This window comes from Catharus ustulatus, chromosome 11 (genome assembly GCF_009819885.2).
Source record: "Catharus ustulatus isolate bCatUst1 chromosome 11, bCatUst1.pri.v2, whole genome shotgun sequence".
NCBI lineage: Eukaryota > Metazoa > Chordata > Aves > Passeriformes > Turdidae > Catharus > Catharus ustulatus.
The window spans coordinates 20,445,051-20,472,823 of NC_046231.1; the positions used below are offsets into that span (position 1 = coordinate 20,445,051).

Here is a 27,773-nt window from a genome sequence, read left to right on the forward strand (position 1 = left end):
TCCATGGGCAGGGACATCTGCCACTGGCCCAGGCTGCTGCAAGGTCCCTTCCAACCCAAACCTTCCCTGCCTGGGCTCATTTCTGGGCCTCTCAGTTTTGCTGTTACCACTTTGCACCTCATCCAGACACACTCCACAGATCCCCAGCCCAGGTAGAGCAGCTGGAATAAATCCACCCAATCCACAGATGAATCCATCAGGGTTTGCACAGCTGCCTGCCTCATCCCAAATTAATCTCCATTAGCATCTCCTCCCCTGCAGCTCCCTGCTGTTCTAATTACACACTCCCAAATCAGAAGCAGGTATTTCCATGGAATAAAGCACAAACTGCACTGGAAGAGCATCCCAGCTCCAGCACTCCTGGTTCAGCAGAGGAGATGCAGGCAGGAGCAGCCACACAAACCTCTGCTCCAAGCACCTCATCAGTTAAAACCCACAGAAACCAGCTAAAAATAACAGCTCTGCCCAGCCCCAGGGGATCCCAGAGGCTGCAGAAAGCCAGAACTGCACATGAAGTTCACACAGCAGGATCATTTATTTTAAAAATAAGTAACAGTTACAGATACTTTCTCAAACAGAACTTAAGTACATTTTATCAGCAACCACCTGGAATATCATGGGAGGTTGAAGCCTCTCCCACCATCTCCACAAGGCACAGCTGTGTACTGCTCTCACAAACATTTCCATCTAAAAAACTGTTTTCACTCACAGAGATGGCACCTCAGTGTTGCCTCTTCCACAAGAGTCCAAACACCCCAAAGTAGTTTTTTTTTTATTAAAAAATAAACTTAAAAATGTATAATCCTATCAAACAGAAGCCCTAGAAAAAGCTGGTTTATAGTCTAAGCCTAAGGGTAGCTCAAATCAAGGTCAGTCCCAGCAGCTCTGAGGACAATATCAACACAACATGAAGAGTTAAGGCCCCAAGCTTTAAAAAAAATTCTAAAGATCTTAAAGAGAAAAAAAATCAGTGGGATTTTTAGCCTGGCAATGCCCCTGAGCTGTGAAAAGCTGCTTTAGGAGTCGGTTGCATCTGTTGCATCTGGGTTAGAGGAATCCTAACCAAGGATCCCAAAAGATTAGTGAGAGAATTACATAATTAAACCCATTTCCATGCAGAACTTCCCCCAGGAATGCTGGGGTTCCCAGCCTGCCTCCTCCAACACAAAGTTTTTCCTTTAAAAACACCTGGCTTCAGAGCTCATCAACACAAAATCAGCAGGAAAGGGAAGAGCCAGGAACCTTCCTCCCTGGTACCCAGCTCCAGCAGGGCTCACACCATCCCAAAGGTGACTCCAGAGCAGGAATGGTGATGGCAATAAAGAGGGAGACCAGGCCAAAGTGCACCAGTGAAGGTGATTTTGTAATGCTGCTACTGCAAGAAATAAATAAAATGAGGAGTTGCCAGCACCCTTTGACTCCCAGTGCTTGGAATAAAAGCAGGAGGGAGGGAAGAGGGGTTTGCTGACATCCAAAATAAAAAAGAGGAAGGGCTTTGTGACACCCAGGTCTTGTTTAACTACCAGAGATACAGAGGCTTCCAGAGAAACAAGGGATGTACAGAAATAGCAAGCTAAAAACCAGACCCAAACCACATGGGGATTCCCAAGAGGAAGGTCACATCCATGGGGCTGATGAAGGAAAAGCTCCCCAGCAATCAGATCTGGAGCTGCAACCCAAAACCTTCTCCATTGATTTAGGAAAGACTTTAGGCTCTTGGAAGAAGAGGAGGCAGCATGCAGCTGCTGCAGGAAGAGCTGAGGGAGGTTCATGGCCCAGCAGTGCCATGGAGGACAAACCAAACCAAACCCTGCAGCACAGCCCCTTCCCATGGGATAAAGAGACTTGGTCTGGGAGAGCTCTTGCCTTCCCTGTTCTCTGTGCAGACACCATCCCCAGGGCAGAGCTGAGGTGGGCTGAGCTCTCCTGGGATGCTGGCAGGGTGGAGCAGATCCCATCTTCCCTCCTGCAGCCCAGCACAGGGCTCACCAGTAATCCTCACGGCCAGGCAGATGGCATTTTAAAAATTAATCTGGTTTTCGGCTTGGGTAGGCATCTTTTTAAATCTCTGCAATCCAATCTCCTTGTTCCAGTCCCATTGGCATCACCAGGCAGTCCAGTCTTTTCTAGTATGGAAAATACCAAGGCTGCAGCCTCGCCCGACCCCTGCAGAGGAACAAAACCAACATCCTGAAGCACAGGGGCATCACTCCCTGTTCCCCCACCCTTCCAAGGGCTGGGATCCCCCCTCTTGCACAGCTGTACCCCCAAAACCAGGCTAACCCAAAGCCAGGCACAGCTCTGGGACTGCTCAGGCTGGGAGTGCAATGCCCACCCCACCACTCCCCAAATTCCTGCAGGGACAGGAGAACAACTCCAAATTTCCAACCATTCCTTCCTGCCAGATCCCTTCTCCATCCTCCCAGCCATGCCAGGGCAGCCTGCTCCACACCTGAGGAACCTCCCACACCCAGACACTCACCTGTAGGTCCTCCCTCTCACCCTGGGGTGCCCATAGAAGCCTCCCCAGCGGCCCAGCCCTCCCCGGGCGTGGAAGTAACCCCGGTAGCCCCCGCGGTCAGTGCTGCTGATGCCAGGCATGTTGGTCCTCTTGGGCAGCACCTGGAGGGTGGAGAGGGGCTGTTAGAGCTGGGATTTGGCACAGCCCCAAGCAGCCAGGGCTGGGAATGGGAGGAGCAGCTCCCACCTTGATGACACGGCCCCTGAACACGCTCTCGTCCAGCTCCACCGCAGCCTTCACTGAGCTCTGCTCCTCGAACTCGATGTAGGCATAGCTGTGAGGGAATGGTGTGAGCAGAGCCCCAGGGACACCCTGCACACCCCCAGCCCTTCCTGCACACAGCACTGACCCTTTGGGGTGGCCTGAGAACTTGTCACAGAGGATGGTGACGCGGTTGATCTGCCCGCAGCTGTTGAAGTGAGACTCCAGCTCTTCTGCTGTGCCCCCGTAATCCACCTGCAATGACAGCCCCAGGACTGTCCTGGTGGGTGTGGGATCCACACCTGGCCCCACTCACAGCTCCCCACACAGCCCAGCCTCTGCTGAGGGTCAGGGAACACAAACCCAAGAGACCACCTGCCCTGCTGTGAAGGAACAAACACCAGAGAACCCACAGCTTCCAGGGGGCTGCAAGGGGCACATCATGAGCCACAGCCCAGGCTGGGCTGGGAGGGGAGAAACACCTGGGATGGGAACAGGCAGGCTTTGGTGGGAGTGATGGACCCCATGGCAGGGATTTGGGACACCCAGCTGGGCAGAGCAGAGGGAGGGGCTCCCACTTACATTGCCCACATAGATGGAACGCTGGTCAGCCTCCATCTTCTCCTTGGTTGTCAGTGGGAAGAGAGCTGTGGAGAGGAGGGATTTGTCATGGCCAGAGGGATATCTGTCTGTCTGCAGCACAGCCACCCCTGAGCTGACACCCTGCAAAGCTCCTCACATCCCTGCTCACATCCAGGTGTATCCAAATCCTCCCACTGCTGCCTCCTCCTCCAGCCCTTTGCCCCTTTTACTTTTACAGTGACTCCTCTACTGGTGCTGTTGGTACTAAACTCGATTACTTGATCGAATTAAATGCAATTAAATTAATTTACTACATCTGGGCCCACACAGGTAGGGGGCAAGAGCTGACAGACCCTGCAGTAGCACCACACCAGGCCTGGGACCCCCCTCACCCACCTCATGTGTCCAGGTGCCCAAAGAGGCAGAGCCAAATACTCTGGCTCCAATTGTCACCCTGTACCCCAGAGGTGACAATGAGGAGGGACAACAACACCCAGGGACAACCCATACCTGCTTCTGGGCTCATGAACAGGTGGTTGTCAGCTTCCAGCTGCAACTCCTTCAACCTCTCATCCTCCTTCTCTATTTCCCGCAGTTTTGCTTTGATGGCCTCCAGCTCCTGAATCCCAAACCAAAAACTGCATGAGCAGCACAAGGAGCAGGGACACCCCAGGCACAAAAAGTTCCCCATTTCCTTTGGGCACCAGGGAAAACTGGTTCCCCATCCAGGCAGGGACTCACCGGGTCCTGAACATCCTGCTCCTCCTCCGTGCTGTTCCCCTCCTGGGGGCTCGGATCTGAGCCCTCATCTGCTGCCTTACACACAGCTGCCACCTCTGCCACGTCCCAGGACGCTGCGTCCGCCTGCAGGGACGGTGGGTCCTGCCACCAGATCTCTGAAGTGTCCAGGAAGAGAGAACTGGGCGGGACAAGGGGCAGAAGAGCATTGAACCAACAGCCATTTAACGTATGAGCTAAAGCACAGCCTCAGCCAGGCAAAGGCTTGCGGGGCGTTTCCAGCAGAAGGATGAAGAGGTGACGTTAATTAACCACCAGAGCTGGCTCTCTGTGCAGCAAAACCCCAGAAATGCAAAGTGCATGCAAAAAGTCTCCAGCTCATAGGGGCTGCAGAGGCCGGGAAAAAACCCCGGGGGCACACGGCCGATGGGTAGAGAAAGCGAAGAGGCGGCAGCACACGCCTACCACCGCCAGGCTGCCCTGAGCCAGCAGCCGGGAGCTCTGCCTCCCGCAGCAAAGGCAAAGCCGCACCCTCCCCACCCCCGGGGGGCTCACGGAGGGACACGCCCTCCCACCCAGCAGAACGAGCTCGCCCACCCGGCAGCGGGAAGCCGGCTCCGCTGCAGCCAGGGGATCGGCGGCAGCAGCGGGCGAGCGGTGGCCGAGCCGAGCCGTGCCCGTCCGGAGGCCCCGCGGGCCCCGAGCCCCGCACGCACCTGGCCCGGCCCCCGAACATTGCTGCGCGCGGCCCGCGCCAGCGGCGACCACGTGCGGCTCTCCCGCCACCACGAGCGCGCCTCGCGCCCGCGCGCCACTTTCACACATCAGCGGCCAATCAGGGCCGCGCGCGCGCCGGGCCCCGCCCACCCGGGGGGAGTGTGGGGGGGAGTGGCGGAGGCGGCTCCGGGGCCGCGGGTTCGAGACCCGGTAACGACGTTCAGCTGCGGCTGGTGGGTGTGGGCAGGGTCCGCTCCGCCCCTCCCGCTGCACCGGCCCCAGCAGCAGGTGGGACCCCCACCATGGACACCCCTCCTTTGCAGAGAGCGGCCCCAGGGCTGTAATGAGACCGCCAATGTAATGAACCCCCCCAATGTAACGAACCCCCCAATATAATGAACCCCCCAAGCCAGGGTTGGGGACACATTGCCAGGAGTGCGGGACACCCAGCACAAGCCCAAGCTACGGAGCCTCTGGTTGATATTAAATTGTCTTTATTACACAGATACAGAGTTAAGAACAGACATAACCTGAATCATAAAGTTTACATCTTTCACAGGTCAAACATACAGTACACTTAGAGAAAGCGGGGAACAGCAAGGGGGGACAGCATGCCGAAGGAAAGTCCTACCACGTCATCTCTCTGGGCTGGCCCCACGCCCCACGCCTGGCCCCGGCGGGGGGCTCTCTGGTTTCCAGCCCCTCAGGGCCCCCCGTGTCCCAGTGTCCCCATGCCAGGGCTGGCAGGGCAGCAGGAGCAGGGCTCAGCCCCGCGAGGAATGGGGGAAGCGATCCCCGGGAGGGAGGGGGGACACTGGCACGACCTCCCCCTCCCGGGGCCGTGGCGCTCGGTGACATCGGAGGAGCCCCCAGGGGAGACACCCCATCACAGTGCCTGGCACCTGGGGACACAGTGGCATCTTGTCCCCAGCCTCGGACACACTGGGGTGCAGAGAGGCACCCCGAGGAGAAGGGGGGGACCTCAGCAGCCACCGGAGGAGGAGGAGGAGGACGAGGAGGGGATGCTGCAGGGGGAGCTCGGGGGGCTCTGGCAGGGATGGAGCAGGAGCCAGGCAGGTGCGGGACCCCCTCCAGCCCCGCCGGGACGCGGCGCTTTGGTTTCAGCTGGGATTTTGGGCTGGGAACGTGAGGAAAGGGCTGCAGAGGGGACCACGGTGCCGCGGCTGGCACCAGAGCCACGTCCCTGCTGTCACCTCCCCAGCCCGGTGACACAGCCACACCCGGGACCCCGGGCTCTGCCTACCCACGGGCACCGCTGTCCCCGTGTCCCCAACACCGTCCCCTGCCCCAGCCGTGATGGGAGCAGGGACCCGGGAGCTGTGAGCACCCCGTGCGCTGTGCCAGCTCATCCACCGCCACCTCCAAGGTGCCACAAAGCCACCAAAGGGGCACAGCACGTGGCACGCGTGCCTTGGTCCCCCCACACCCCAAAAACACCATTCCGGAGGAAGCCCCCACAGCACAGCATCACTGCAGCCCCGCGGCCGCTCCGTCCTCCCCGCAGCACACATTTTTTTTTTGGGAATTCTCACATTTAAAGCTGTCGTTCTGGTTCGGCCACCCGTGAGGCTGTGCCGGCCGTCACCGCCGTCCCCTCCCTCCCCTCCCTCGGCTTTTGGTTTCAATGCAAGGTTCTGTAGGGTAGTTTTATTTTTATCAAAAAAAAGAAAAAAAAATTAAAAAAAAAAAAAAGGAAGAAAATCATAATAATTCCAAAAAAGCAAACCAGCAGGGAGTGGAGTGGAAAGGAGAGCAGTCCCTGTGGAAGTGCTCTCGCCCGCGGTTTCCCGGCGAGGTGGAGGTAGAGAGGCAGAGCCCCGGCAGGAGCGGGGACAGGCGGGGACAGGAGGGGACAGGAGGGGACAGGCGGGAGGGCAGGGACAGGCCGGACACCCGGGCGAGCAGGGGCAGCTGCAATACTCTTATATATTACCTCTTCTCAGGAAACGTAAGAAAAATAGACAATATTACATATGTCACACCATAAATAAAGTGAACAGTCACGGGAGGGGCACCCGGCAAAGCTCCCAGGGGTGGGGGGCACAGAAACCACCCAGGGGGGGCACCGAGGTCTTGGGGGGCACAGAAACATCCCCGGGGTTGGGTCAAGACCTTGGGGTGCACAGGAACCCCCTGGGGGGATGCACCAGGACCTTGGGGTGCACAGAACCTTCCCAGGAGGATGCACCAGGACCTTGGGGTGCACAGGAACCCCCTGGGGGGATGCACCAGGACCTTGGGGTGCACAGGAACCCCCTGGGGGGATGCACCAGGACCTTGGGGTGCACAGGAACCCCCTGGGGGGATGCACCAAGACCTTGGGGTGCACAGAACCTTCCCAGGAGGATGCACCAGGACCTTGGGGTGCACAGAACCTTCCCAGGAGGATGCACCAGGACCTTGGGGTGCACAGAACCTTCCCAGGAGGATGCAGCAAGGTCTCGGGGTGCACAGAAACCTCCTGGGGGGATGCACTGAGAGCTCAGAAAAAAGAACCCTGGGAGGATTCAGAGAGATCTTGGGGTGCACAGAAACCCCCCAGGGAGAAGCATCAAGGTCTCAGATTGCACAGAATTCACCCAGGGTGATGCACCAAGATTTTGGGGTGCACAGAATTCACCCAAGGTGATGCACCAAGATTTTGGGGTGCACAGAACCCCCGGCAGGGCAGGGTGCTGGCACAGGGCTGTGACATCACCCTCGGCGTGTCCCAAGCTCTGCTGTGGCCCAGCCCAGCCCTGTGACCACCAGCACAACCCCTCCCACAGGCCCGGAGCCCTTCCCTCCTCTTCCTCCCCTACGGAAAACACACAGGATGGGTTTTGCAGATGCAGAAAATCTCCAGCTCCTCTCGATGCCAGGCCTCGCTCCGGCCAGCGCCACAGCTCCACGCTTCCTCCTCATCCTTTATTTGGCAAACGTCTCTTATTATTATCACGAGCATTATTATTATTATTCATTTTTGGACCTCTGCAGACACTATTTACATTCACATTAGCGCACAGCACTGCTGCCTCCGCTCGGAGCTCGGACTTTCCGTATTGCACTTCCGTCCTCCGCGCCGCTCCAGCGAGGCAAGAATCCCAAATAATCCACATTGTCCTGGCCAGGAAGGAGGCAGCGTTCCTTTTCCTTTCCTTTTCCTTTTCCTCTTAAAAATCCTTGTGAAACAAATCCAGCGTGGGGTGTGGGAGCAGCCTGGCAGTGAAGGGATGGGGGGGTCCCCCGACAGCTTCGGGGAGGGACAAACCCAAAATCCGTCTTTTAATTTCCTTTTTTTTATTCTTTTTTATTATTCTCTTTTTTTTTTTTTCCAAAATCTCCTTTTGTTCTCCTTTTCCAGGGCGGTGGCGGGCAGAGGTAGAGATGTGCCAGCTCTGGCTGCAGTTCTCAGCCCCATCTCCCCCTCCCACACCTTGGGGATTGAGGTTTCAGTAAAAAAAAACCTTTTTTTTTTTTTTTTTTTTTTTGCTTTATTTTAATAGAAATTCTTTAAAGCCCCAGGGGCGTGTCCATCCATCCTTGTGGGGAGGGGAAGGAAGCGACAACAGAACGAAACGAACTTTGGCAGTGGAGAGACGTTTGGATCTTCCTTGGTTTTGGATTTCCTTTGGAGCAGAGGTGAGTCTGGTCTGTTCTTGGCTAGCTAGCAAGGTAGTTACAGGTGAGCGTCCGTCACGCGTCGTCTGGTTTTTGGATTTTTCTTTTTTATTTTTTTTCTTTTTTTTTTCCTTTTTTACAATTTCTTACTTAAAGCCAAAGAGTCCGACGTTTTCTTTTTTATTTTCTTTATTTTTTTTACAAAAAAAAAAAAAAAAGAAGGTAAAAAGAAAAAAATATAGGAAGAGAGAAGTGAAGAAAAGAAGGTTCTTTCCTCCTCCAAGTGCTGTCTGGGAATGGGATCAGGTTGGTCTCTCCCCACAGCACTGCATGGTGAAGCTGGAGCCAAATCCCTCATCCAAAGAGCAAAAAAGGAAAAAAAAAAAAAACAACCAGCCAAAAAACCCAAAAAATCCCAAACCGCAATCCCCCAACCGACAGAAAACCAACCGAAAAAAAGCCAAAACAAAGACTGAAGAAAGAACAGAGACCGGTATTTGCCTTAACTCCACTTAAAGCCCAGTTTGAGGATCCGTGAGGATTAGTTGTGAGAGCTAGCGAGGTCGTTTCGGAGGTCACACGAGTCAGGTAGCTGAGGAAACGGCACCGGGTGCAGTCCTGGCTCCGGCAGCGGGGCCGGCTCAGCGGGACGCGCTGTCCAGCGGCGCCGGCGTGGCCGGAGTGCCGGCGCGGGACGCGGCCACCGAGCCCGCCTCGCTGGGGCTGCTGGCCACGGCGGGCACCGCGTCGGGCTGGCCCGGCCCGGGGGCGGCGGGGCCCGGCAGCCCCTGCAGAGTCTGCCCGCAGACGTGGTGGTGCTTCTCCCAATCCTTGTGCTGGCAGAAGGAGCCGCAGTAGCGCGCGGTGTTGCAGCCGCTGCACGTCTCGCTCGCCTTGCGCCCGCAGTTCCAGCAGCTCTGCGGGAATGGGGAACACAACGGGCTCAGCGCTGGAGTGTGCACCCCTGGGTGGGGTGGGCACCCTCACCTGGGACTGGGCACTCCATCATCCAGACTGTGCACATCCATCCCTGACTGTGCACATCCAACCCAGACTGTGCACATCCATCCCAATCTCTGTACACCCATCCCAGATTGTACACACCCATCCCAATCTCTGCACATCCATCCCAGACTGTGCACATCCATCCCACACTGTGCACATCCATCCAAATCTCTGCACATCCATCCCAGCATATGCACATCTATCCCAATCTCTGCACATCCATCCCAGACTGTGCACATCCATCCCAATCTCTGCACATCCAACCCAGACTGTGCACATCCATCCAGACTCTGCACATCCATCCCAATCTCTGCACATCCATCCCAATCTCTGCACATCCATCCAGACTCTGCACATCCATCCCAATCTCTGCACATCCATCCCAGCCTGTGCATTTCCATATTGGACCAGGCACACCCATTCTGGACTGTGCTCCCCTATCCTGAACCAGGTCCCCCTAATCCCAGACCATACAACCCTACCCTGGAGCATGCACAGCATCCAGGACTGCATCCACATCCAGGACCGTGCACCCATCACTGCCCCCACCCCACATCCCCATCACTGCCCCCACCCCACATCCCCATCTCAGTGCAAGAATTCCTCTCCTCCCATCCCACCCTCACACACAGATGCTGCAACCTCAACTGCACGAGGAGCAGGTCCCACACACCCGTGCCCAGGGTCCCCACCTCGCTGGAGTCCTCCTGCTGGTTGATGACGGTGAGGGCATCCTCGGACGCCTGGCGCTTGGCCTCGGCCAGGGCCCGCTCCATCTTGGCGCGCTCGGTCGTGATCAGCTCGTGGGCTTTCCTCTCGGCGTCCGACACGGCCTTCTGCAGCTCGGACATGGCCTGGCGCTTCACCTCGTTCACGGCTTCTTCTGGAAGGCAGCAGCCGAGCGTGTGGGGTGTGCAGGTGCCCAGCATTCCCCTTTCCCGCAAAACCACCCCAAATCCCTCTTGTGCAGCAGTGAGCGGAGCTGGGGCAGAGCCCTGCCGGCTCAGCGCCGTGCCAGGGCTTGGTGCCCACCCCACTCACCAGCTTTCCTCCAGATCTCCTCGGGCATGTACCCGGAGAGCGGCCGCGGTGCGAAGTCCCGGTGAGCGTCTGTGAAGGAGAGAGGGGACGCCCTTAGGAGACGCCGTCCCTTGGAACGCAGCCGCCGGCAGCGCCAGACCCCCGGGAGAACGGAACAGCGCGGGCACCCCGAGAGGGGCAGTACCTAACTGGGGAGCCTCGGTGGAGGAGGAGGAGGAGGAGGAGTTGTGGGGCCGGGCAGAGGGGGGGCTGCCTTTCTTCATGTCCTCGGCGTCGCTGTAGCGCCGGATCCAGTGGTTGAGCTCCTCGCGATCGGCCTCCTGGCACCGCCGCAGCACCGTCAGCGACCGCCGCGTCTTCTCCACCATGTCCATGATGCAGTTCAGCAGCTGTGGGGGAACAGCAGCGATGGGGAGGGGGCTCTGCTGCAGGCAGCTGGGGGGTTGTGGTACCCAGTGCTGGGCAGAGGGGTTTGGGCTGTGCCAGGCTGTGCCAGCTCCAGCTGTGGAAGCTGAGGATGCTCAGGAGAAAAACTCTGTGAGGGACACGGTGGGGATGGAGTGACACACACAGGATAGGGCAGGGACACACACAGGATAGGGCAGGGACACACACAGGATAGGGCAGGGACACCACGTACATTATTGAGGTGTTTCCACTCCTCCGCCCACTCCCGGTCCGTGAGCCGGTGGTCGATCACCTCCTCCTGCCGCGTCCCGTGCACAGCTGCAAGGCAAGAGCGGAGCAGGCTCAGCCCCTGCAGGACCCCTCTCCTTTCAGGGGGTCCCAGCCCCGTTCCCCCCGTGCTCAGGGACATCCAGGGCTCACCGGCGGGGCGCTGGCGCTCGCGCAGCTCCCGGGGGTCGGGGTGCCGGTAGGTGTCCCGGTAGTGGTGTGCCATGGCCATGTCCTCCAGGCGGTAGTGCTGGGGCAGGGGGGGCCCAGCAGGGTGCCCCAGCCCGTTCGGGGGGTGGCTCAGCCCGTTGCTGGGGCTGTAGCGCTGCGCTGGGCTCATGGTGCACGGCCGCTTGCTGAGGTGCTCGGGGTGCAGGGGGTCTCGGTCCAAACCGTTCTCTTTGGTCCTGGATGGATGAGAGGAGGTTGGTCCTCCCCCAGAACAACCTCCCCTTTTCAGGGATGCATCCCTGAAAAACCCCACACACCCTTCCCTGGCTGGCACCTGTCTGGCGTCCTCCTCTTGCCACTCTCGCCCACCTCCAGGAGCAGCTCGGAGGAGTCGATGGGAGAGGAGGCGTTGGCGTCCAGCAGCAGCTGCTCGTGCTGGGCCAGGTACTGGGCCGGGGTCTGCTTGGCCATGCGGGCGCAGTGCAGCAGCTCCCGCTGCAGCAGCGGCAGGTTGGCCTGCAGGGGGTCACAGTCCAGTGCACAGCCCACCCAGAGCAGCCTGGTTGTGCCCCCAGCTTGCCTGGCTGTGCCTTCCCTTTGGGGTCCTGCTCCCTTTGCCCAGGGGATGCCAGCAGCATGCCCAGGGGCCAGGTAGGCTTTTGGGCAATGTGTGGCACCCCACAGGGTTCAGACACAACTTCAACAGAGCCCTCCTGCATCCTGGCAGAGCTGCAGAGCATCATCCCCTGGGCCAGGTCAGCCACCTCGGCCACCCTGTCCCCATGACTGCACCTGTGGCACCCACAGCCCGTGTGGCACCCACAGCTGCAAGGATCAGCTGTAACTCCCACCCACCGTGTCCCCCATGGCGCTGCAGCCCCAGGAGCAGCAGGAATTAAGCAGCAGAACCCCCTTTTGCCCGGCACTCTGGCTGCCAGCCCTGCATTTTGCCTTAGGCAGCCGAGCCGTGGCCAAATCCCATCTGTGGGACACGTTAGCGCCCGAGCCGGCGCTGCAGTTGCGGTGAGCAGGGCCGGACCCTCCCTCCCCTTCCCTTCCCTGGCTGGGGGGAGCAATCCCACAAAAACAGCGAGTCCCCAGTCTGGGAAGCACGCCGAGCCCGGCTGGTTGCAGTTAGGATAATGAGAAACATCTGGAGCGGGCGGTGGGAACAGCTGGGAGCGGGGTGCCAGGGCGGCCGGCGCGGCCGCTGCGCTCTTGGCACCGGGACAGCGGGGATGGATCCCAGCCTGCCTGGAGCCACGGGGCCACAGTGCCTGCCGGGGCCTGGCCTTCACCTTTCCCTGCTCCATGCATCCCAAAAATGCTGCAAACGGGACGGGAGGGGAGGGGGCTCTGCTGTGAGCAAACCACTCCAGCAGATTGCTGTGATGAGTGTGGACCTCCACTCATGGATCCCTGCTCTGAGGGGTGGGATGCAGAGGTGGAAAAGGGGCAGTTTTTGCCCTTTTTAATTATTCCTTTGCTAACAAGGGATAGAGGACACTAGGCTCAAACATCTGCTGGCAGTGCCAGCGTTGCCAGCACCGGGCAAATCCCTCTGGAGTGGGGTGACTGCAGAGTCAGCATGAAATTAAAAGGCAAATTTTAAAAAAAAAGAGGGAATTTTTAATGAATTTCAAATGGCAACCAGCTGGGCCGACCCCTTGTTTTATTGCAACCAGCCCTGGCCCTGTGTGACTCCACATGTGTGGGGGGACACGTGTGCCTGGGGGAACATGGGCAGACCCACATGCAGCTGCCAGCCCCAAAGCCACCCCCAAATCCCCTGAAATGCTGCCATGGATCCCACCGTGCCCAGGCTGGAGACCCACCTTGAGGAAGGGGATGACGAAGGGTCGCAGCGGGAAGTTGGTGGCCTCTTGGAGCTTGGCGTGGAACTCCTCGATGGTGAGGGTGGAGTTCTGTGGGGACAGCCTGGGCTCAGCACCCCTGGCACAGCCCCCTGCACCCCTGGGGGACACTTGGCTGTTCCTCCCCCTTTCCTGCTGCTCTGCCAGGCTCACAGGAAAACCACACCCAAGGGAAAACCATGCTCAAGGCTTCACTGGTGATGCCAGCAGACAGAACCAACCCTGCCCTGGCTGTGCAGGAGATGGGAAAACAACCCCCTTGTCTCCAGGATTTAGCTCAACCATGGCCCCTCTTTCCCTTTCAGCAGCATCTCCATCCCCAAATGAAAACACAGGACCCTCAGGGGTCCCCATGGCTGACCCCACGGACGTACCACGAGCCCCAGGACGAGGGTGCGCACCCGCTCCCCGATCTCGGGGGAGATGTCGTTCCCAAACTGCTGCAGGGTGGTGAGGAAGCGCTTGAGCTTGGAGAGCTGGCGGGCACCACAGGCTGGAGGGAGCTGGTGGGTGGACAGGGAGGCGCTGGAGGAGGTGGCCGGGCCGTTGCTGAAGCCGTTGGGGGTGGACGGAGCCCCGTTGATGGCGGTGGGTGAGTGGCTGCTCCCGTTCATCACTGGGGGGACAGGAACGGGAGGTCAGAGCGGGGTGGCTGTGCCCAGGCACCATGGGGATGGTAGGACTGCAGTGTCCTGCTGGGTAATGCGGGGCTGGCACCCCCTGGAAGGCTTCAGGATGCTGGTGAATCCCTGGGGCTGCATCCTGGGCTGGTGCCAGTCCTGTGGGGGCTGTGGGGAAGGAGGGGATGCAGAGAATCCCCCAGCACAGCGAGGGCCTGACCCAGCTCCTCAACAGCCAAGGGAAGGGACTCCATCCTGCCCATCCTGCCCATCTGGGAGCTGCTCAGCCCTCCCAGAGAGAACCCAGGAGCCATTTGGCATGGAGCCCAGCCTGGATTGCAGAGCACTGCCACCTCTGTCCCCACTGCTGGTCAGGAAGGACAGGAGCTGCCTGAACACCGCACACCAGGAGATCCAGGGGGGAAATTTTGGGGTACCAACCATCAGTGACAGACCCCTCTCTCCTGCACCAGCCCATGAGCACAGGGACCTTTTACTGACCAGCATGAGTGACAATACGCATCACCTATGTCCCAACAGCACGGGTGACAACACACATCGCTCATGTACTAACCATGCAGGTGACAGCATGCATCACCCATGTCCTGACCATGATGAGGGTGACAACACAGATCACCATGTCCCAACAGCACAGGTGACAACACACATTGTCCATGTCCTGACCATGATGAGGATGACAATACATATCACCATGTCCCAACACACGTCACCATGTCCAAGCACACATCACCATGTCCCCACAGCACAGGTGACAACACACATCACCATGTCCCAATACACATCACCATGTCCCAGCACGTCACCATGTCCCAATGATGAGGGTGACAACAGACATCACCCATGTCCCAACAGCACAGGTGACAACACACATTACCCATGTCCTGATCATGACGAGGGTGACAACACACATCACCCATGTCCCAGCACATGTCACCATGTCCCAACACGTCACCACATCCCCACGGCGCATCGCCCTGCGGTCCCTGTCACCCTGCTCTGTCCCTGTCACACCCGCTCTGTCCCTGTCACCCCGCTCTGTCCCCGCTGGGCTCACCCTGCCCTGGGGGTGCTGTGCTGCCCTGCCAGCCCTGCCTGCTCTGGGGCTCCCGCTCGCTCTCCAGCCAGACTCGCTGAGGAGGTGCCGAAAATAACCCGGAAAATAACCCGGCAGCCACAACTGCTTCTATTGCCGTGACAGGTGCGTGCCCAAGTTGGACAGCACACGTGTCCCTGGCCGGGATGGGGCTGGGGCTCACATCCCCGGGGCAGGGATGGGGCTGGCCCTGGGGAGCACCCGGGGGCTGCGGCTGCGCTCGGCTCTCTCATGAGAGCGGGTGTTTCATTTTACTTACAAAGACAGACCATCGACCATTTCAAGCAACCATGAAAACGGCCGCGAGGCAGAAACGTCGGAGGGCCAGCGTCTCGATCTGCAAGCAAAATAAAACACGCTATGATGAGAGAGCAGAGGGGGCAGCTCTCAGCCCAGGGCCCTGCATGAGATCTCCTCAGCACTTTTGTCATGGGCGAAGCTGCCAGACCCACCAGGGACCCGGGTCCCTGCGTCCCACGGCAGCCACAGGGAGGGCTCAGGGGATGGATGCTCGGCTGCCTGATAAAGTCCTGACATTTCAGGGACCAAGTGAGGTCCCCCAAGGCCGAGAACAACTGAAACGCCGCGGTGTCCGTGCCAAGCCGCTCTGTGCCCCCAGCCTTGTGTCCCAAACCTCTCTCTGTGCTCAGTGTGGTGCAGAGGCGCCTGCACCCCTGGTCCTTCTTCCCAGACCCAGCCACACCCGGGCTGCCACATCAGCCCCAGGGCTGGGACTGACACCCAAACCCCCTCCAAGCACAGCTGATTGCTGGAGTCTGTCCAGAAGTGCTGCTGGGGGACTGCAGGTGTCAGGGCATGGATCTCAGGGGATGTTTTGGGGATTTTTCTTCCCCACTGGGGTTTTTCCAAGCAAGAAACAGCCACAAGCAAAACCTTTGCACATGCACGAGCCCAGGAAAAATCTCAGCAGAACTGGAGCAGCCACTGGCAGTGGCCAACCACTCCTGCCAGGGGCCAGCCTTTGTCCCCTGCCTGTCTGGACCCTGCACTGCATGTGCCTTGTCCATCAGCGCACCAGGCCAGTGACACTGGCACAGTGACAGATCCCTGGTGCAGATCCTGCGGGTGTGCCATGAGCCCACGTGCCTCTGGTGCAGCCACCACATCGGGTGGCTGTCCCCAGTCCAATCCAGAGACTGAAACTCCCGCCTGGAGTCCCCTGATGCCACCACACCATAGCCTGGGCAGGCCAAGGAGGTGCCAGCCACTGTGGCTGGCCATGACACTGCCCTGCCACCACTGGGTGCCACATGCAGAGGGACAGATGTGTCCCCACATGCATGGCACCCATCACAGGGCCACCTCCGACGCACAGGGACTCCTCCAACCACGCACCTACATTTGGTGACATAAGAGCAGGATGTCCCTGTCCCCAGGGACCTCACAGGGCACTGCTGGCCATGGAAGGAAGAACATGCTCAGAATGTGCACCCATGGAGAGCCTCCAGCCTGAGCACAGGTAATGTCACCCTGTGTCCCAGCCACATAATGTCACCCTGTATCCCAGCCAGCTAATGTCACCCCATGTCCCAGCCAGGCAATGTCACCCCGTGTCCCAGCCAGGTAATGTCACCCTGTATCCCAGCCACATAATGTCACCCTGTATCCCAGCCAGGCAATGTCACCCCATGTCCCAGCCAGGTAACGTCACCCTGTGTCCAGCCAGGTAATGTCACCCCATGTCCCAGCCACGTAATGTCACCCTGTGTCCCAGCCACATAATGTCACCGCGTGTCCCAGCCAGGCAATGTCACCCCATGTCCCAGCCAGGCAATGTCACCCCGTGTCCCAACCAGGTAATGTCACCCCATGTCCCAGCCAGGCAATGTCACCCCGTGTCCCAACCAGGCAATGTCACCCTGTGTCCCAGCCAGGCAATGTCACCCCGTGTCCCAACCAGGTAACGTCACCCCGTGTCCCAGCCATGTAATGTCACCCCGTGTCCCAGCCAGCGCCGTGCCAGGCTCTGAGGACACCGCTGTCCCCGGGCGCTGTGTGAGGCGCTGAGGGGAGCTGGCAGCCCCTGCTGTACTCACTGGTGCTGGGGGTGAAGGAGGGGTGGCGCGTGGCTCCCTGGGTGACAGCGGGCGGTGGCGGGGGCATGCTGGGCGGCGTGGAGCGAGCCTGCGTCTTCACATCGGCCGGAGAGTCGGGCATGGCGGCAGCCGCGGTCTCCGCGTTATCTGTGGGAAGAGGGCACGGTGTGCTGAGCAGGGTGTGCCAGGCAGGGCCACCATTCACCGGCAAACAGGGGGCAGAGGGGACACTTGGGGACCTCGGGCATCTCCGTCCCCGCTGTAGAACTCGGGTAACAGGGACAGTGGCTGGTGTCCCGTGTGCCACAGGAGCTGCTCGTCATCTGCACAGCGCTGGGGACAGTGCCCTGTGCCACCCCTGCCCCAGCCTGTGTCACATCACTGCTGTCACAGCACAGCACCCTCCTGGCACATGGGGAATGCCCGCTGAGCCCTCAGCATGCCCAGCAGCACCACCCAGGGCTGGCAGAGATGGTGGCACCAATACACCAGTGTTTAGTGGCAGTGACAATAGCAGCATCCACACATCCACCAGTGACTGTCCCCCACGGATTCGAGCGGCCCTGCAGAGCCAGATCTGCAATCCAGGGATCGTGGAGCTCCCGGCCATCACCACCAGCCCAGCGGGCATTGCCGCCTCCCTCCCACCCCCAAATATCGCCTGGCAGGGCACTCCAGGGTGCCAGCACCACCCCTCCAGCCACACACAGCCCCAGAGCAGGGCCTGGGCCCCGTGGCTGCCACACCAGGGGTGATGGGTGGCCACAAGTGGTAGCAGCTGTGGGGATCTGTCACCGTGCCCGCGCTGCCGCCGGCTCCGGCCAAAGATGGAAGTGACCACCAGGGCCACCCCGGCCATGGGGGCTCCCCTGTGCCCCAGCACGGCTGATAATCCAATATTCATCCTTAATCCAGGGCAACTGTGGGGGGATTAATTGAACCCGGGCACATTGACTGGGTTAAGTAAAGCAGGGCCTCATCCCCACGGAGATGCTGCCGGGGCTGTGCCGCAGCCGGCCGTGCATGGAGCACCAGACATGGTGGTAGGAGCCAAAATCTCTGCTGGTCACCCACAGCATCGTTCTGGATGGCTGCAGCACCGTGGATATCCCTCTCTGGATATCTCAGGATATCCCTCTCTGACCACAGCACACTGGAATGCTGCACACACCTGGAGGTGCACGCTCCAGTTCCCCGCTCCTCGCTCCCTTCTCCCTCCCCAGCCACAGGAGAAATCTGCACAGCTTCCCTCCCCCCAAAACCTCAGTTTCCTCACAGGGCCTGCCAGAATAAACGGTTTGTTTCAAAGAGCACCTTTTATTTTCTTTTTACATGGAAATGTCCATCTCTGGGCAGAGCTTTGCCAGCCTTCCAGGCTTCCCCCATCACTCAGCAGAGCAGGACCCAGCTCTGACAGCAGGGGAAGAGCCCTGAGTGTGCAGGGTGTGACCTGTGAGGGGTCACAGCTGCACCTCGATCCCACCCAATCCTTGCCTGCATCCTGCAATGGTCCCTGCCTGCATCCCCATCCCAGCTCCTTGCTCCATGCACATTCCCACCCCAAAGGGAAAACACGGATACATTCATCCTGGCACTGACACGGCTTTTCCACAGCTTCCCATCAGCAGGAAAGTTTCCATGAAGCTGAGCAAGCACTCAGGGAAATGGGGCCTGGTTCTGGTTTTTCTTGTGTTTTCTTTTTTTTTTTCCTTTAAGTTTTAAATTTTTCCCCGAGGTGTTTGCAACCCAAACACAGCCAGGCAGGCACAGGAATGGTCCCAAATCCAATGGGATAAAGAGCTTGGAATGCCCAGAGGACCCAGCCCAAGTCCTTTGGAGGAGGGGATGAGCTCCAGGAGGGGAAAGGAGATTTTGGGGAGCAAAGTGCAGCCTCCCCTCAGCACCTTCAAACAGCGATTCCCCAGCACAACTCCAACTCCACCGGAATTATTTTCCCTCTGTTTTTTTCCCTCTTTGGGGTAATTTGTCCCAGCCGCTCGGGGCCGTGTCTGTTTTCCTCCATCTGGTTTCCATTAGGCCTGTGCAGCCCAGATGAATAAGTAATAATATAAAAATAAAAGGATTAGTATTTTCTCCTGGGCTGGCAGGAACGGCTGCTCCCCACCCTGCCCCCCACGGGCCAGCGGATGCCGGACCCCCACACCCCCTGTGTGACCCTGAACCCCCCATTTGTCACACGGCAGGGTCTAAGCAGGGTCCCTGCTGGGGTGACACTGTCACACAGCCAAGATTCCAGTGGGCACACGGCATGCTGGAGCCGCAGGGACAGCGGCAGTGCCACAGGGATGGGGCTGGCAGCCATCCCAGCCTGGCCTTTGTGTTTCCCACAGCCCCAGGGAGCCCATCCAGCCACCACAGGCCCGGGGCTCTGCCTCCTCCCTGGGCAACAAGTGGGATGTGCCAGGGGATGAGTGTGGAGCTCCCTGGCCGGCTGCTCTGCTCTCCATCCCCCAGGGATGCGGGTGGAGCAGGCACCGAGCTGCCCTGGATGTGGCACTGGAAAGCTCCTGCTCCCTGCAGGCAAAGCTTCCCGGGCAAGGAAGGGGTTAAAGAGAATTCAGCGCCCAGCATCTTTCATGCTCTCCAAATGGCCACAAATGAAATCCAGATGCTGGAGGCGATGTCTCCCCAAGCCAGGCTGCCTGCGAAACAAAGGCAGGGAAGCATTCCTGCTCCTCAGCTGCCGCAGCCAGCAGGGCCAACAACAACTCCCCGATGAGATGGCAGGGCCGGAGCTGTCCCAGCTGGAGCAGCTTTGGGAGCGTGCAGTGCCTGGGGCCGGGCAGCAGCGCCAGCCACGTGCACCAGCCCTGCAGAGCTGGTGGGACCTCAGGGCACCATCAGCTCCCTCCTGCCCTGCACCCATCCTGATCCCCCCTCTGGGATCAGCTCCCTCCTGCCCTGCACCCATCCTGATCCCTGCTTTGGGATCAGCTCCCTCCTGTTCTGAACCCATCCTGATCCTTCTTTGGGATCAGCTCCCTCCTGCCCTGAACCCATCCTGATCCATCTTTGGGATCAGCTCCCTCCTGCCCTGAACCCATCCTGATCCCCCCTCTGGGATCAGCTACCTCCTGTTCTGAACCCATCCTGATCCATCTTTGGGATCAGCTCCCTCCTGCCCTGCTCCCATCCTGATCCATCTTTGGGATCAGCTCCCTCCTGCCCTGCTCCCATCCTGATCCATCTTTGGGATCAGCTCCCTCCTGCCCTGCTCCCATCCTGATCCCCACTTTGGGATCAGCTCCCTCCTGCCCTGCTCCCATCCTGATCCATCTTTGGGATCAGCTCCCTCCTGCCCTGCTCCCATCCTGATCCTGCTTTGGGATCAGCTCCCTCCTGCCCTGCTCCCATCCTGGTCCCCCCTTTGGGGACAAAGGTGACAAGAGGCAGCTTGGAGTTCATCCCCAGTTGCACTTGAAGCAGGAGAAAGCAGAGTGCAGGGTTTAGATGGGATATTGGGCAGGAATTGTTCCCTGTGAGGGTGGGCAGGCCCTGGCACAGGTGCCCAGAGAAGCTGTGGATCCCTGGCAGTGTCCAAGGCCAGGCTGGACAGAGCCTGGAGCACCCTGGGCAGGTGGAAGGTGTCCCTGCCAGGTGATCTTCAAGGCCCCTCTCAATCCAAACCATTCCACAGCTCCATGATGATGCTGGAGGGGCGCTGCCCAACCATCACAGGGTGTCCCAGATGCTCATTTTGAGGAGCCAGCCTAGCAGGGAGTGATCCACACCCAGCACTCACCAGCACAAACAGAGCCCTTTTAAAGTAAATCCAATCAATCAAACTCTGCACAATTTGTAAAGTAGCCCAGACTCCAGGCCTGGAGAGACCCTGCAGGTCATCCCCACCTTTCCCACCCCAGACTGGTCCTGTGCCACTGGCCCAGCTGGGACAGCTCCCACCAGCACAATTCCAGGCTAAGGCAGATTTCCCCATGCCCAGGAACATCCCAATTGCCTTTTCTTTCTGAGCATCCCCATCCTGAATGCCAGAGCCCCACGGGCAGTGCCCTCCCTCCCTCAGCAAGTCCCAAACCCCAGTCCCCTTCAGCCTCCCGTGGTGTGGCAGGGACAGCAGAGACAGCAGGGACAGCAGGGACAGCAGGGACAGCAGGGACAGCAGGGACAGCAGCCAGGCTCTCCACACATCCCAAGCCCCCAGTCCCAGTTTCCAAACCCAAACCCTTCACCCAGGGACCCAAAGCAGCTGGCTCGGTGCCACCAAGGCAGTGCCAGCAGCTCCCGCTCGCCCCAAGCTGGTGTGGCCGGAGGTGGGGGGATGGGGATGGGTTTGATTTTTCCTCGAAACAACAACAAAAAAGCCAAAAAAAAAAAAAAAAAAAAAAAAAGGCGCCCTTTCTGTTTTACAAGCCTTCATTTGCTATTGTTTATGTAAACAGGTAAATTGTTTCGTATCTCAATTAAAAACATCTGCCACATAAATGAATACCAATTAACTCATCCTGTTTTTAATTACTCTGTTAATTACACACAGGCAGCAAAAAGGATGGCAGGGGAATAGGGAAAGCATGCTTACACCCCCCCTTCCCACCTTGCTCTTGGCAAGGATCCGAAATGTGCCCAGATAATGATGGATTAAGGTGAAAACCGTGGCTCCCGGCCAGCTCCGGCGTGGTGCCTCCCTCCTGGGGTGTCTCTCAGAGGGATTTCCCAGGACCCTCTGGAGAGGTTTTGGGAACCCCAAGTCCCACGGGATGCCCTAAAGTCACCTCATTCCTCGCGCCGGGCGGCACAGCCCTGCTGGTGCCACTCGTGCTCCTCCAAACGGAGACAGCGAAACTTTGGGATGGTCAAAGGAGCGAGGAGGAAACATCCTCATGGACTGAGAGCATCCCCGCATCCCTCCCGGCCCCGAGGGCTCGCCCCCCGTGCGGGGTCGGTGCCATCCCCATCCCTGGCGAGGGACCCCGGGCGCCGCCGCCCCCCCGGCTGCGGGAAGCTTTCCAAGCGAGCAGATGGGGCAGGGAGCGGCGGCAGGAGGAGGAGGAGGAGAGCAGAAAAGGCTATTTTCTCACGCTACATATTTTACAAGTCGAACATTTTGTGCATTTCAGCCCTGCCTGTAAAAGCATCTCGGCCTCAGCCCCGGGACTCGACGGCGGAGCCTGTGAGTCAACAGCGGCTGGCGACGACGTGGCTGCTGGCGGGGGGACGGGCTGGGAGGAGGGTCCCCCACGAACGGGGACAGTTTGGGGGGTCCCCCTGACCTACTGGCCAGGGCAGAATATCAGCTGCAGTGTCGTGCCCGCCGCCACCGTCGGATTCATCCCACCGGGGTGGTACAGGTAGGTGGGCACACACACACACCCTGCTGCTCCCCAGCTGCCTTACACTCCTGGAAATTAAATATCCTGGCCAAACACCAGGAGTAAACAGTGCCGCGGGCAGCCCGGAACACCTGGAGAGGAGCAGGGCTGGGGCTGACCCAGACGGAGCTTCCCCCCAGCCAGGAAACACCCACGGCTGGGCTGCACCCCAAAACCAGCCCGAAACGCTGCACCCCAAAACCAGCCCGAGGTGCTGCACCCCAAAACCAGCCCGAGGTGCTACCCCCAAAACCAGCCCGAAGCGCTGCACCCCAAAACCAGCCCGAAGCGCTGCACCCCAAAACCAGCCCGAGGTGCTACCCCCAAAACCAGCCCGAGGTGCTGCCCCCAAACCAGCCCGAGGTGCTGTCCCCAAACCAGCCCGAGGTGCTGCCAAAGGGACACCCCAAAACCAGCCCGAGGTGCTGTCCCCAAACCAGCCCGAGGTGCTGCCAAAGGGACACCCCAAAACCAGCCCGAGGTGCTGCACCTCAAAACCAGCCCGAGGTGCTGCCAAAGGGACACCCCAAAACCAGCCCGAGGTGCTGTCCCCAAACCAGCCCGAGGCGCTGTCCCCAAACCAGTCCGAGGTGCTGTCCCCAAAACCAGCCCGAGGCGCTGTCCCCAAACCAGTCCGAGGTGCTGTCCCCAAAACCAGCCCGAGGCGCTGTCCCCAAACCAGCCCGAGGTGCTGTCCCCAAAACCAGCCCGAGGTGCTGCACCCCAAACCAGCCCGAGGCACTGTCCCCAAACCAGCCCGAGGCGCTGTCCCCAAACCAGCCCGAGGTGCTGTCCCCAAACCAGCCCCAAGCGCTGTCCCCAAACCAGCCCCAAGCGCTGTCCCCAAACCAGCCCCGAGCGCTGTCCCCAAACCAGCCCCGCGCCCCGAGCGGGGATTTCCGAGCCCTGCGCACGGGGATGCTCCGCACAAAGGTGGCCCTGATGGCCGGAGCGGGAGGTTCGGGGCATCCTGGAGGCAGAGAGTGGCCGGAGAAGGGAAAGCTCCCCCTGCACAGCCCAGCTCCGGCGGGGAGCTCCCGGAGATGTCCCCGCAGCGTGGGAACGCCGAGGCGCCGGCGGCTCCCCAGGGACCCCGCAGACCCTGCCCCACGGGCGCCGGGCTGGTACCGGCTCCGAGGGGGTGCCGGATCCGGCCGTGCTCTCCCACAGCCTCCAGGCTGCTGCCTCACCGGCTCTTTGTCTATTTTTGAACCACGGGCTCCATTTCGAGGCGATTTTGCCCATGTGAAATTGAATCAAAGAACACAGAGGGGAAAAAAAAATATTAATGGGAATTTTGCAAAATAAACAGGAAATCCCTGGGATGTTTTCTGGTCAGCATCTTCCGAAGGAAAGCTGGGGGTTTGTCAAGGTGGGGTTCCCCCTGGGGAGCCTGAGCACAGTGGGAGGGACAGCAGAAAACAGCTTCAGGAAATCTAAAAATAAGCCCGAAGCAGGCAGTGGCACTAAGGCCAGGGCAGCCGGGCAGGGGGTGTCCTCTGTGCCACCAGCCTGTTCTTGCTGACAAGGACTGATCCCAGCCTGGGGACTCCTGGGCAGCAAAATCCATCTCCCACATGAGATCCAGCCTGCACAGCACAGGTCAGGCTGCAGCATCCCACCTGCAGCACCGACAGCATCCCCCGGCCCCAGCAGCAGCGATTAAGCCCAGCTTAACGCTTGGGCTGTCCCTGGTCCCTCCCAGCCCCGTTCACAGCACCCGGCCCTGATCTGCCCCAGACCTTGACCGTGCTGCTCTGCCTGGGGGCTGGAGAGGGTCAGTGCTGCTGTGGGGGGATTTGTGTGTCCCTGCAGCTCCTGCCCCACTGCCAGCACTCCCTGGCAGCCCTGCACTTCCTGCTTGACTGGCTGCCAGTCCACTGACTCCTGCTGAGAGGTATAATAACAAATATTTATGGGGTGCCTCTCCTCCCCGAGGGTCCCACAGCACTCAGACACCTCCCGAGGTGGCTGCAGGACCCTGCAGAGCCCGAGTGCCCCCAGACTCCAGCAGGGATTTACAGTGGCTGCTGTCAGGAGCAGAGCCCAGACCCCATTTCCACAGCACAGCCAGACACCCCCAGGATCCACAACGCCTGGACCCTGCCGGGGCTTTTCCACACGTGCAAACATCCATGGCTCAGAAACAGAATTCCAGGAGCGTTGGCAGAGACCTGCCAGCCCCAGTCCCCCTTGGGACCTGCCAGAGCCCCCTCCTGCCTGCAGCAGCTCAGCCCTGAAGTGGGGCTGAGCACCAGAATATTTTTCCATCCTGCAGCCTGGAAGTTCCCGATGTAGGAGGCAAATCCCGCACCCACACGAGGCCTCCCCACTGCCCAAAGCTGGCAGCCACCCCAGCCAGCACCCAGAGGCACGGGAGAACAGCCTCTGAAAAAGAACAGCCTCAAAAGCCACTCTCTGGCTTTTCCCCGCTACAAACCAACATCTGCACTCACATTTTCCGAACAAAACACAGCCAACATCTGTCTGCTCGCGGGTAAAACCTTACCTGCCAGCACAGGAGGCAGTCAGCACAGAAAACCCCCTTGGCACAGCCAAGCTCGCCTCCCCAACCACGGAATTTCTCCCTGCGTGGAAACTCTCAGCACAGGGACCTGCCTCACAAACCTCCGAGGATCCGAGAGCCCACCCCAGGCGGGAGCTCAGCTCCGTGGGGCTCCTCACCCGAGCACCGTGGCTGTCAGCATCCTCCCCGGCTGCTGCTCCGTGTTTGCCGTGGCATTTCGGGATGGTTCCCCCATTTCTCCATGCCCTGTACCACAGCAGAGCTCACCCCACGGCGGTGCCGAGCGGACGGATGTTTGCAGAGTGTCTTCAAGTCGCTCGACAAAGGAGCAGGGAATTAATATTCCTTTTAATTAAAGGCAGAAAAATCTCTTTGTTCCTGAACAGAGAGAAAACAACAGAGGGAAGAGCTCAGAAGCTCTTCCTAAGCTGGAGACGAGACCATCGCTTGGAATCAAAGACACTGTCAACGCACACGTGACCTCGAATTAAAAAAACAAAATGAAACGCAGCAGCGGCAGTGGCTCCTCTCCGACAGCGAAGGAAAGTTGCAAAGTTTTTCTTGGCTAATAGAGGAAAAAAAAAAAAAAGAATTCCAAGAAAAGGTGTGTTTAGCTAGAGAAACGCTCTGCGGTATCCGAAGGCACCATCCAGCGGCGAGGGAATGACGGGATGAGCCGGTTGTGCTCCGGTGTCGCGGAGGAGGCACCGAGGAGCGCGGGGCCAGCCTCGCTCCATCGCTCCGCCGGCAGCATTCCCTCGGCAGAGCCGGGCTGCCCAGCTCAGCGTAATTCCAGAGGGAAAGCGAGAGCAGGCGGTGATGAACGGCAGCGCTGCAGACTCCCGAGCCAGCCTTCCTTCCCAAATCCACATCCAAACAAACGTCCAGAGAACGACTCTGCGAGCGTTCCCACCACAGCCCCGCGTCCCCACCACGGCCCCGCGTCCGCGCACACAATCACAGAACGAAGGGAGCTGGAACTTCCCAGAGCAGCCCTGGGATTCCTCCCGCAAACTCTCCCAAGTGGGTCAGCTCCTGCTGGCCACCAAACACGGCTCCGGCTCCAGCTCCAAGCCCGCGGCAGCCGGAGCGGGGTGCGGAGCCGGCGGCACAGAGGAGGGATGCAGGGATGACAAAGAGTTGGAATGCTGGGCAGGAGTCGGGAGCCACAACCGGGGGTGGTCTGCTGGGGGGTGGGCACAAACTCTCCCGGCTTCCCGGGGACGCTTGGGAAACGGTGCTGGGGAAATGGAGGGGAGAGCAGGAAGCGCAGGGAAGAGGGGTCCGCACCCCGCGGTGCGTGCGAGCGGGGCCCAGGGGCGCGGCGATCCCGATCCCGATCCCGATCCCGATCCCGCTCTGCCTCCGCCGCGGAGCCGCTCCGGGCGCTGCCCCCGCTCGCCCCGGCTGTGCCTCCGCTCGCCCCGGCTGTGCCTCCGCTCGCCCCGGCTGTGCCCCCGCTCGCCCCGGCTGTGCCCCCGCTCGCCCTGGCTGTGCCCCCTCTCGCCCTGCCCCGCTCTGCCGCCGTGCCGGGGACTGCACTGGCTCGGGCACACGGAGCATCCCCGTCCCCTGCGCACCGGCACTGCCCCGACACCGGGAGCATCCTCCGGGAACCGGGAGCCTCCGACTCCCCTGCGCACCGGGAGCGTTCCCCGGGCACCGGAGCTTTCCCGACACCGGGTACCGAGAGCATCTCGGACTCCTCACAACAGGAGCGTCCCCGGGCACCGGGAGCGTCCCCGGCTCCGCGCCGGGAGCATCCCCCGAGCATCAGGAGCATTCCCAGCCCCTTTTCCGCGGGAGCCTCCCCGGGCACCGGGAGCCTCCGATTCCCCTGTGCACCGAGAGCATCCCCCGAACACCGGGAGAATTCCCAGCGCCGCTTTCACGGGAGCCTCTGCAGGCACCCGCAGCCTCCCCGTCCCCGTCCCCGCTGGCGGACGGCACTTACCGTCCTGAGGTGTGGCGGAGGCGTGAGGTAAGTGCCAAGGCAGGGGCCGGCGGGGCCGGCAGGAGCGGGCAGAGCCGGCAGCGGCCCCCGGCGGCGGCGGCCCCGGCCCGCTCAAGGCCGGCGCTGGCGGAGCGCGGCCCCGCGGCGGCGGCTGCCCCCGGCACCTGCCCGCCGCCGCTCGCCGCGCCCGGGGCCGCCGCTCGCCGCCAGCTCCGGGGGTCGGGGCGCTTCCCCTCCCCCCGGAGGGGGGGCACCGGAGAAGCGGGGGAGGGCGGAGAAGCCGCGGTAAATCCGCGGGGCCGCTTCACCCCCTGCGCTCCGCCCGGCGGCGCATCCTCCCGGAGCCGCGCCGCGGCCGTGGGGCCCCCGCGGCAGCGCTCCGTGCCCGGCCGGGCCCCCGCAGCGCCGCCGCTGCCGCCGCTGCCGCCCGCCCGGCCCGGAGTGAGCGGGGCCCGCCCGCGCCGCTGCCTTAGACCCGGGAGCACCGGGGCCGCCAGGGGGCGCCCTGCCGCCGCCGCCGCCGCCGCCAGAGCGGGACCCCCGGGATGGGAACGGGATGATGGGATGGGATGGGATAACGGGATGGGATGGAATGGGATAACGGGATGGGATAACGGGATGGGATAACGGGATGGGATGGGATGGGATAACGGGATGGGATGGGATGGGATAACGGGATGGGATGGGATAACGGGATGGGATAACGGGATGGGATAACGGGATGGGATAACGGGATGGGATGGGATGGGATAACGGGATGGGATGGGATGGGATAACGGGATGGGATGGGATAACGGGATGGGATGGGATGGGATGGGATGGGATGGGATGGGATGGGATGGGATGGGATGGGATGGGATGGGATGGGGTGGGATGGGATAACGGGATGGGATAACGGGATGGGATAACGGGATGGGATAACGGGATGGGATAATGGGATGGGATAACGGGATGGGATACGGGGCTGTGTGGCACCAGGGAGTCTGCACAGAACCGGGACACGGAGT

At 60.2% G+C, this 27,773-nt stretch overlaps 2 protein-coding genes across 7 annotated transcripts; both read right to left on the reverse strand.

Moving 5' to 3' along the window:
* Positions 1 to 2,048: 2,048 nt before the first annotated feature.
* Positions 2,049 to 4,778, reverse strand: PABPN1L (PABPN1 like, cytoplasmic). Its single transcript, XM_033070124.1, has 8 exons — positions 4,759 to 4,778; positions 4,046 to 4,223; positions 3,815 to 3,923; positions 3,305 to 3,369; positions 2,871 to 2,977; positions 2,708 to 2,795; positions 2,483 to 2,622; positions 2,049 to 2,166 (listed from the first exon to the last, which is right to left on the reverse strand). The coding sequence occupies exons 1-8, from the start codon at positions 4,776 to 4,778 to the stop codon at positions 2,127 to 2,129; spliced, it is 747 nt and encodes a 248-aa protein (XP_032926015.1). The 3' UTR covers positions 2,049 to 2,126.
* A 458-nt stretch (positions 4,779 to 5,236) lies between these two features.
* On the reverse strand, positions 5,237 to 26,816 carry CBFA2T3 (CBFA2/RUNX1 partner transcriptional co-repressor 3). Of its 6 annotated transcripts, none has more exons than XR_004419087.2 (13): positions 24,971 to 26,117; positions 16,938 to 17,084; positions 15,140 to 15,217; positions 13,521 to 13,762; positions 13,108 to 13,197; positions 11,607 to 11,788; positions 11,255 to 11,508; positions 11,067 to 11,152; positions 10,611 to 10,815; positions 10,427 to 10,495; positions 10,078 to 10,268; positions 7,139 to 9,297; positions 5,237 to 7,056 (listed from the first exon to the last, which is right to left on the reverse strand). XR_004419087.2 is itself a non-coding variant. In XM_033070084.2 (13 exons), exons 3-13 carry the CDS (start codon positions 17,056 to 17,058, stop codon positions 9,022 to 9,024), a joined length of 1,794 nt encoding a protein of 597 aa, XP_032925975.1. In that variant the 5' UTR covers positions 17,059 to 17,084; positions 24,971 to 25,190; positions 26,767 to 26,781; the 3' UTR covers positions 8,280 to 9,021. The 6 variants fall into 6 exon arrangements, 5 of the variants coding, with proteins under 5 accessions (XP_032925975.1, XP_032925976.1, XP_032925977.1 ...); XM_033070084.2 differs by lacking the exon at positions 5,237 to 7,056 and adding an exon at positions 26,767 to 26,781 and having other exon boundaries at positions 8,280 to 9,297; positions 24,971 to 25,190; XM_033070085.2 differs by lacking the exons at positions 5,237 to 7,056; positions 24,971 to 26,117 and adding an exon at positions 26,767 to 26,816 and having other exon boundaries at positions 8,280 to 9,297.
* Between the last annotated feature and the right edge of the window lie 957 nt (positions 26,817 to 27,773).

Excerpts from the sequence above, each read along its gene's own strand:
- PABPN1L (XM_033070124.1), bottom strand. The coding sequence starts at position 4,778 with ATGTTCGGGGGCCGGGCCAG. Across the intron at positions 4,224-4,758 it reads ATGTTCGGGGGCCGGGCCAG|TTCTCTCTTCCTGGACACTT; the intron begins GTGCGTGCGGGG and ends TGTCCCGCCCAG. Across the intron at positions 3,924-4,045 it reads AGCAGGATGTTCAGGACCCG|GAGCTGGAGGCCATCAAAGC; the intron begins GTGAGTCCCTGC and ends TTTGGGATTCAG.
- CBFA2T3 (XM_033070085.2), bottom strand. The coding sequence starts at position 17,058 with ATGCCCGACTCTCCGGCCGATGTGAAGACGCAGGCTCGCTCCACGCCG. Across the intron at positions 11,509-11,606 it reads AAGAGGAGGACGCCAGACAG|GACCAAAGAGAACGGTTTGG; the intron begins GTGCCAGCCAGG and ends TCATCCATCCAG. Across the intron at positions 10,496-10,610 it reads CACCGAGGCTCCCCAGTTAG|ACGCTCACCGGGACTTCGCA; the intron begins GTACTGCCCCTC and ends TCTCCTTCACAG.